Genomic DNA, 10,076 nt, shown 5'->3' with positions numbered 1-10,076 from the left:
AGAAAATAACAAAAATAATGAACAACCATATACCAGAGACATTCTGTGGGGGTGGAGTGCGGAATGGGATCAAAAATGGGGGGGGGGAAGGGAGGGAAATGCACGGGACTATGGTGGTGGCACAGGGGTGATTTGGTGATGGGAAGTACGTGAGCAAAAAGGAAATTCATTTCTTGAGGTTTTTTTTTTTTTTGACATTTAAAAACTCATCTTTCTCATTCTTCAAAAATCCACCTCAACCATACATCTATGTATCTCTTTCTAGTACTTATTTTCTGTCTTGCTGACTGTCTTGTCCTTCCCACATCTTCTCCCCATATTAACCTTCTTAGGAAGAGTTGTCTCATTTTTCTTTCTTCATTTACTCACCGTTCCTTGAGTCAGTGGACGTTATACATCATTATTCCACTGAAATTGCTCTCGCTAAGGTCACAGGGGACCCTTCTTGGTAACTATTGCATAAGGTAGATTTTCTACTACCCATTATCTTACGTAGTCTTCTAAATTCATTGATCTTGTTTAATTTCTTCTTTCTTGATGAATACCTTTTCCCTTAGCTTTTACATTTCACACATTTTTAAGTTTCTTCCTGCCTTCTCAGTCTCACCAGCTTTTATTCTTCAGTCTGCCTTTTACATACTAGAGCATCTATCATCCGCTAATCTCTCTGCTCCTCTGTGAGAATTCGCCCACTTCCATGGTTTCAATACTGTTGATTTCCAAATTTCTGCTTTTCCCTTAGCTCTCACTTCAACTCACTACTTGATATTCCTGTGTACTTGGATATGAGTTTGTGAATATATATCACAAATGTAACATGTCTAACACTTAATGCATATTCTTACATCCCTGTAACTTTTTTCTGGTCTGGATGATCCTGATCACAGTATAATGTCTACAAAGTCTCCTGAGTAAGAACCTTGAGTGTCATCACTGACACTGTTTTGTTGCATTCACGTTTACATTTAGTCACAAAGATCTGTTGATTCTATCTCTTTGCTATTTCTGGAATCTGACCACATGGCTCCAGGATATGGTCACTCATCACTTCTCTCACCTGGCATACTGCAACTTTCTCTAAACTGGTCTGTCATCATTAACTAACCTTACCCCCTTTAATCCATTCTCCATATAATAGCTAGAGTAAATATTTCTAAAACATAAATTTGATCACATTTGTCTTCAATCTAAAACCGCTCACTGCTTCTCACTGCTTGGTGTGGCTTACTTACACAGCTCTGCACCTGTTGTTTGGCTCCTGCTTAACTTAAGTCTTTTTTCCCTCTATTTCCCTCACTCCCTGTTTTCTGATAATGAACTAAACTTAGGTTTTTGGAAATCTATTTTGTTACCTCTGGAGCTCTATGCATTCTCACAGAACATCCTTTTTCCCTGCCTCCATATACTCCCTAACTCCTGCTAAGCCTTCAAGTCTCATCTTAACTCTCACTTCCTCTAAAAAGTCTTCTTGTGTAGTTCCTGGCAAATAACAAGCATTCAGTAAATGACCGTTCTTTCCTAATTCCCTTCTTTTCATTTAAGGTTAGATGTAGTTTTAATTTTGCCCATGTTATTTTACTTTTAAAATACAAATGAAGCTGATTTATATTTTAAAACATTCTATTACAAAGGCCTAGCAACAAAACATTTTGAGTGATATGACAAACTTTGCTACTAATGAGGTTCATCATAAATGTGGCATATGCAACATTACTGAAACCAGTCAGATCCATGAAATCACTGCTTACTGAATTCTTTAAAGTAAGAGGAAAGTGATTCATTTTGTTGGATAATTAAATGAGAACTTGTCCATTCAAAGAAAATAGAACCACACATGGATACTAACTTTGAAAATACTTAAAATCCAAAATTTTTATCACTTCTGACAGAAATTCTATCCTTAATCATAAACAGGCAGTGAATGAGAAAATCCTAAATCCATTTTTTTCACCTATTCCAGATCTACAGTCACCTTTGCCTGTGAGGGCTTTGCTAACACTTATCCTTGGTCTAGAAATCCATTATTGCCTGAAACTTCCCACAGCCAGCACAGACTGCTGGAATGATGGTGTGATGATTCACGTTCTGCCACATGGCCACCTCCCCAGTCAGTATTACACCTCATCCTCCACAACCTTGCATGGTTGCAGTATATCAGAATGGGGAAGGGAGAGGTGGTGTGAACAGTGAGCTGCTGTGAAGCTGATCTACTAGATTGTGACTAGATTTTCTGTTTTGAGATTTTTATTGAGGGGAGGGATATAAAATGAAACGCAACACAGAGAAAGAGAAAATGTACATATGTCTCATGAACATCTTTGGGTCACACATATGTACAGTCAAGATAGTGACATAAAAGCTATTTCAAAATGTAGATCTTACTTAAATTTTTTTTTAAACTTTAGGATGAAGACCTAAGTTCTAGTCCAACACAGTCCCTGAGGGAAGTCTTTCTTCTCTCAATTTCATCTCACATCTGTCTCATAATCACATTATGTATATAATTAAAGAGTACTGTTTTAAATTGTTAAGAAAAAGGTGCTCACTTTAGATAATACAAAAACAAACTCTATTACTACTTGACAATTTCTTAATCTATCTGTTGTGCCCAAATAAGTAACCCTACAGGATGCAGCACTTTCTTTGAGACTGATTGCTAACATTTTTGTTTCTGTATCTCTCAGGTCCTATGTTTTTAGTTTGATAATTGTTAGCTATCTCCATTCTCTGAAGAACTTCATTAATTATAGCTGGGGGAAAATCTCTTCCAGTAGGTTTTGTATTGGGGATCATTTTTCTTTTTCTTTCTTTTTTTTTTTAACCATCAATCATTTATTATTGTTCCTAGATTTCTGTTGAAAACACTTAACTTTCCACCATGCCTGTATCTCTTACTGCTCTATCTTTTATTTGTAGAAATCAGTCTATCAGTCTCTTATTTTAATGGAGTCCTACAGCATTGTCCTGGTTTACAGTACTTCTCACTGACAGCTCTGAAACAATTAGCTGGTTGAGGTCCACATCTCAAACTTATCACCTACAACATTCAGTCAAAGGTGTGGTGACCACCAGAATGTACTATTAGACAGTGGACTACTATGGCTTAGGCATAGTCACTGGGCCCAGTCAAAAAAAAGAATCATCCCTGAAGGCTTTAAAAGTCTGCATTTTAGGTGAAGAATTTAGAGATTTATCTTTTCTAATCTTTGGGAAATCATCTATTGAAAAATAGAGTTCAATTGAACCACAGTATTTTTCCTGCTTGGTTACTTTCAGCACTGAATTGCACTTGTTAACATTTAAGATTTATGTTAAAATTCAAAACAAGGCCCTCCCTGGTAGCACAGTGGGTTAAAGCAATGCATTCAGAAGCTTAAGCCACTTCTGCATGAGTTCGATCCCCGCCTGCCCCGGAGGTGATCCACATGGCGTGGCAGACCTCTCCTGACCTGCCCGCTGCTCCCCTCAGCAGTGTACTTCGTCGATCTGCCTGTTCTGCACCCCACTCTGTCCCTGGTGCATCCTCTCACCCTCCACATCTCTGGTCTGTACCCCAGTTCTGTATGAATAAATAAATAAATCTTTTAAAAAAATTTCAAAACAAAAGTGATATAGGAAGAAAGTGTTACAGTGGGTAGGGTGCTTAGCTGAATGAGGTTGTGTCAAAGTACATTTTAAGTTCTGACATTAATAAGTTGATGACAGTTCCATCTTTGAGTTTTTTAGTTCAAAATCTTAGAATCACCTTGACTCCTCCTTTCTTCCCATGCCCATGCTTAATAACCACAAAATCCTACTGATTCTCTTCCAAATATCTTCATCTCTAACTCCATCTCCACTGTTAACATCATGGCTCAACCTACCATCATTTCTCAATAGGGTTACTGCAAAGTCTCTTGTCCTATCTCTCTGCATCTACACTTACTCACCTGCCTGTGGTCTGTTCTCAACACAGTAGTCATAGGACCCTCTAAAGCTGCCAACAGCTCATTTCACTCTTCTACTCATAACTCTGCAAGGACTCTCTACTTCATTCAAAGTGAAGTCTAAATCATTATAATGATTAGGCTTATGTTTCCTGGCTTCTTATGACCTAATTTCTTTTTTTATTATATGTATTACTCCACTCTTATTAATCCTGTTACTTCATTTGAACTACATTGGGTTTCTGGCTGTTCCTCAAACCCACTGGCATAAGCCACTTCAGAACCTTTGAACTAGCTGTTGCCTCTGCTTGAATGTTCTTCCTCAGACACCACTATGAGTAGCCATTTTCTTCATCTCACTGACTCTATTCTGAGTAATACCAGCTGCAACTTCCTCTCTCCCCACCAATACAAGCTTATCTTGCCCTACTTTTTCTTTTTTTTCATAGCTATTATTTCATATTAAATACATTATTTATTAAGTTAATTGTTCATTGTCTGTTTTCTTCTACACAAATGCAATTTTAAAATGTAGAAAACAAGTTTGTATTTATGGAATCAGGTAAGGGAAGTTTAGGCAAGAGGATATATTCTAGAGGTACATGAATTAACATCAGCAAATTGGCTCCAATTTTAAGATGTACTTTCTCACCTTGATATAGCAACTTTTGGTTAGAGATTTCAATTTCAAATTAACATAAATTTGTTTATCATTTTCAGACCCATGATAAGGAGCAGTACATCCATAGACATTTAGAAGGTATGGGATACAATGGGAAGATCAAGACTAAGAACTTCCAAGTCCTGAAAGAAAGGAAAGCACTGCCTGTGCAGGCTTTAGCTTTGTCCCAAATAATCTTAAAACAGATGGCAAAAGCTAAATACCAAGTCCGTTGCCATGGAAACCACTATCACAGCGTTCATTCCGAGCCCCACCTCAAAGATAAATGATTTTCTTCGTATTGTTACAATCTGAAGCTGCCAACTTTTAATTTAAGTCCTACTAGGAGGTACAGTTACGGTTACATATACGCGCTTGACAAAATAAATCTGAGTGAGACTAGTATCATCTGAAACATTGTTAAGTGTTAGCAGCACATAGAGAACAGATTCTATGTAATTTGCCATGTTATTGTCCATTCAAGTTCCCTTTAAATTATATATAAATTTATGCATCTTACCTTGATATTGCAAGCCTGTTCCATCAATCTTCTCGCATTTTCCTCTGCCCTGTATCTCTTTGGAAGCTGAACTCTGAAGAACTTTAAAGCACCTTCAAAATCAGCCTGCAGAAGATCTTCTTTTGAGGTCTGCAAAATATTTACCAAGAATTAGCATTACATTTTAGCTTGCACTCAGGACAAATACATTGCAACTTCCTCCTATTTCTCCAGACGTTCTTTTACACATAAGACCTAGGTTAGTTCCAAAAATTTAAAGAAAAGACTTCTAACCTCTTTACTAGGAGATGAAATTACTCACCATGAATCTTCAAAGCACTGTAAGAATGAATTAATGGGTTAACTTACTCAGTTTTTATTACCTGAAGATTAGAATGGTGGATCTTGGCAAAGCTAACCAAGTTATAGATCTGAGAAAAGAAAATATCAGAAAAGGGAAAAAAACTGAACTCTGGGAGTAATCTTTGATTTTAACTTCATGGCCATTTAAAAGATATTATTACAAGACTGCCTGAATACATAGGTAATGTAACCAAATCACATCAATTACATAAAAAACCTGATGGGAAGATGGCTTTTCAATTAATGACAGTGGAAGCTAAAGTGTAGAAAATAAGAAATTGATCTCATACCTTCAAGAATGCTATGAAAAAAGTAAATGAACCAAACCATTTAACTATTGAACTTCTTATAAAGCTAAAGCTATTATTTGTAAAATTCACTTCTTTAAAAAATTACTATCACTTGGAAATAAATACATCCATGCAAGGAGAAAAGACTGAAAGGAAATAAAACTGAACATTTTTCTGGATAGTGGCACTATAGGTTACTGTTTGTTTTGTTTTTACATTTAGCTGTATTTTTCTGCAATACAATGTGTAATAAGGCAAATATTTTCATAAATAACTACAATATTTGGCAAACAGTATGATAGATATTTTAAAGACTCAGGTAGACTAAGCATATAGAAATAAACCAAAAATAAATCAGATTTTTTAGAGTCAGAACTTAATAGTAAAAATCATCAGGATTATTTAAATGTGAAGCTGAATGATCTTCATGACCTCACTGAAAACATACAAGAAGGTGAAAGTGCTCATAATGTGGGCTGAGTTACTGTCATCACCACCTAGTCCACACCATTGCCATCTCTCAAATCGCCACAGCCACAAGGGCTAACTGGCTATCATATTTCTTCTCTTGTATTCACAACTTACTTTCCTTTCAGCAGCCAAATGAAACTCAGATCATGACACCTTTCTGTGTAAAGCCTCCCAATGGTTTCTCCGGTGCTTATAAAAAAGTATTTTCTATTGTTCACAACATCCTGTATGATCTGGGGCACTCTGGCTTTCCCTCTAACCACAGCTCCATCCTGGTTTTCAAATTCCAGGCACATCAGTTTTCTATTTTTTTTTTTTTTGTTGTTGTTGTTCATACATTAAGTTTATTTCTCACAGAAGGGTGCTGGCTGAAATATACTCCTCCTAGACCTTCACAAAGATTTTTTTGATTTGAAGATTATCTCAAATCTGAGTGAGGTATTTTCCAAACACTTAAATTCTTCATTCCTTCCTTAACAGAAAAATCAAGTCATTTTCTACCAACTCAGTTTCCAGTTTTATATCTGGCCTTGTCTTATTTGTTGCTCTAACCACAGTTACAAGAATAATGCCCAGAATCCAGTAGTCACTCAATTAAAATGTACTGGAGGATGGATGGATTCAACTCCTTAATTATTTTTTTTTCTCAGTTTCTCCTTCAATGAACATAAACATGCAAAGTAAAATATTAATTCACACATTAGGCATTTTCAGGAGGAATTTAATTGGCTCAGTTTTAGTTCCACAAATTAGTAGTCAGAAAAAAAAAAAGAGCTGGGAAGTGAAAATAAAAAAGCTTCAGTTCATCTCAGACCTGTTTCCTCCCTCAAAATACTCAGACATGCTGACATAAATGGTAAAGATGATGTTTAGCAGGGTAGAATGCTATCAACTCACCTTAACTTAGTTAGAAAAAGTAGATACTGAGAACCACTTCAGTCCAAACTAAAATATCAATTGCTGAATTAATGGGAAAGCATCAAACTACCAGAGAGACCAGACAAACCCCATCTCTGGATGTCCTTTTTCTCCGGCAGTACTGATTCCAATGATTAGTTCTCTGATTGTAATGAAAATTCAAGACAAGTTTCTTGTAAGGTTTTTGTGGAATCAGTTTTAGCAGTTTCTCTCACTATTCAAAAGCTTCTGAGGACACTTCTTCTATTTTCAGTGAACCTGTTACCTGTTAACAGGTGCCCCCAAATGGTAGGGAGCAGTTACCTAATATTCTAATACTGCCCAAAGGCAAATTTAAAATCTACTCTCTGAGTTATACAAAAGCAGAATGTTTAGGAAAACTAATGAGGAATCAAATACCTTATTGACATTTAATCTAGATCATAACCAAGTTGACAGACACACAGCACAGAAGAGGCTGTAGTCTCAGAAGAGTAACAGGTTGCTCCCATTTGGGTGGAGCTGAAGCCCAGCTCAGCTGAAGCATTATTCAGAGTGCCCTGTGCCTGTCCTTTCCAAAATGTTGATGTTAACGATGGCTCACTCGGCTCAGACTGCACAGCTGGCCCAACTCCATTAAACCCCCAAGAGGGGAGTTGAGACAATCACGGTGCAGAGCTCAGGTGGACAGAGTATGGACACTGCATCTTATTGAATCCTCCACCTTCAACCTTTAGAAACCTATTCTGCAGTTAAAAGTACTCAAACAGGTTGTAAAGGATGGATTAAATTCCAGTTGTGGTTAATCCATGCTGTTGCATAGTCTCTACAGTTCTATACAACCTCAAGTAACTGAGCATGAAGGAAGGCAAATGAGTGCATTTTATGAACCTCCCTCTTCCCCCCCCCCATAATATAAGAGATAGAAAAGTGATTGAGGTTATTCTTAATAATTATGGGTATCTTTGAAAGATAGAAAATTGAAGGAAAAAGCCCAGCAGAATAAAAGTAGGACTGCAAGCTGCCTTCTAAGACAATGGCAAGCAAGATTTTCTTGGGGAAAGTTGTCACTGTTGCTCAAGTACTGATATTTTAGTAGCTAATAAAAGCATCCTACTTTCATTGACATATTTAATTCCTCAGGCAGTTAAATTTTAAGAATGTATATTCTAACTGATTGAAATTAAACTAATTTCAGTTAAAATGTTAGTAAACAAAAAACACAGTAGCAAAAATTTTGCTTGCCATTGTTTTAGAAGGCAGCTTGTTGTCCTTCTTTGATTCTGCTGGGTTTTCTCCTTCAATTATCTTCCAAAGATATCCATAATTACTAAGTATAACTTCAAAAACTTTTATATGTCGTAAGTATATTATAAGCTTATAGGACTAAATCTCCATTTTTGGACAACTGTATTTAAGAGGTTATCCTTCCACAAATGAGGAATAGATACTTCTCATTCTGAAATAATTCTAATGGCTCACTAAGAATTAATCAGAAAGTTTTTGGTTTTTTTAAAGAGATACTTTTTAAAATCATAACATAAAATTTACATGTGTGGTACTTATATTACCTGATGGGTCATACATTTTTTACTGATCACATATCTACTACTCAAAAAAATAAGAATTTTTTTAAAGCCTAGCAGGATTCACTACCCACAGATAAACATAACTAACATTTTGTTACATTACTTACTTACATTTTCCCCTCTTGTTCCTATACATACATTTCACATATATTTTGTTAAATGCATATTCTTCGCTAATGTCAAATATCCATGTAATAATGCTTGTCCAAAATATAAGTAGTGGTGCTTTCTATGAAACTAAAACATGGCTTCTAATCAGAGTCTGTTCTCACACACACTAATTGTTAGTGAATTAATCAGGGGAATGTTAAATTAACTAGTAGTTATAAGTAAGCTTATAATTGCATGAGAGTTAACCATCTACCCTAACAACAAGGAGAAGCTTAACATATGATCCTAGGGGTAGATGTAAGGTATAAGTGTAAGGCAAACTAGTATTTCATGGACCAAACCAAATATCCAAAAGAAGTTGTGCTGGTTTCTGGGCGATCATTATCCATCTGTATTTACCTATGCTCACTGCATCAGGCTATAAGAATTTATTTCACATGAAAATCCTATCCTTCAACTCAGAAATAATTAGTTTTCCTATATTGTCTTTAGAGCAATCAAAAGAATAAAATAATAAATAAAAAGATGATGAAAATGTAACTGCTTTGCCAACATTTATTACATAAGGATAGCCAAAATATATATACACAAGAATTAGGAAAATGTGAAGACATAATTTCTATCCTTGTAGTATAAAGAATTGTATTAATTTTAAATAAGAATAAAGGATAATTTTGGGAAATCAGTGGTTCCACTAACACCCTTTTCTCCCCAAACTTTCTGACAGTTCAAAGGTAACATTTCTTTGATCACCAGTTGAACAGAATCATATTAAAAGGTTACCTGGACAATTAACAACAATTAAATGAGACCAACTTCTACTTTCTTTCAAGTAGACAGAAATATATATATATAGAAAAGGTAAGTAGAATGTTAAACTTCCTTCCCACCTGACCCATTAAAATGAATTAAGCAAACTGGTACACAACAGATACTAAAATATACTTGCTCCATGAATTAACTCAATGAAGCCTATTTTAAGCATTTCCATATTAAAAAGTCAACAATTATAAAATGGAAATTAGAAAAGATTTAGAACTAATATTGATTTAACTATTGATTTTTATATTTTGGGGGGGGCATCAGAAGTATACATGGTACTTTTCTATTTGGGTCTTTAAACTTCTTTTAAGAGCTGTAATCTCCTTTTAATGAGTAATCCTTACAGCTGTTAGCAAGAGGTTAAAATAGCAGATAGTTTCTCCCTTTTCTTTCATCCCTAGCTTAAAATTAATGTATTAAGAAAGTAGACAGATTAAAAAGCAAACA

At 35.5% G+C, this 10,076-nt stretch overlaps 1 protein-coding gene across 4 annotated transcripts in view; it reads right to left on the bottom strand.

Annotated features, from left to right (window-relative positions):
* The window catches only part of RABGAP1L (RAB GTPase activating protein 1-like), a 521,731-nt gene that overhangs the window by 108,946 nt on the left and 402,709 nt on the right, over positions 1 to 10,076 (bottom strand). For all 4 annotated transcript variants that reach the window (XM_004688498.2, XM_012729024.1, XM_004688499.2 and 1 more), the window contains one exon: positions 5,108 to 5,236. In XM_004688498.2, the coding sequence (XP_004688555.1) occupies positions 5,108 to 5,236 (129 nt within the window). The remainder of the gene's footprint in view (positions 1 to 5,107; positions 5,237 to 10,076) is intronic.

The sequence above is a fragment of the Condylura cristata genome, unplaced genomic scaffold, assembly GCF_000260355.1.
Source record: "Condylura cristata isolate star-nosed mole 26May11 unplaced genomic scaffold, ConCri1.0 scaffold00024, whole genome shotgun sequence".
Taxonomy (NCBI): domain Eukaryota; kingdom Metazoa; phylum Chordata; class Mammalia; order Eulipotyphla; family Talpidae; genus Condylura; species Condylura cristata.
The sequence above is the reverse complement of the archived record's forward strand: the minus strand, read 5'-3'. Positions and strand labels throughout refer to the sequence as shown.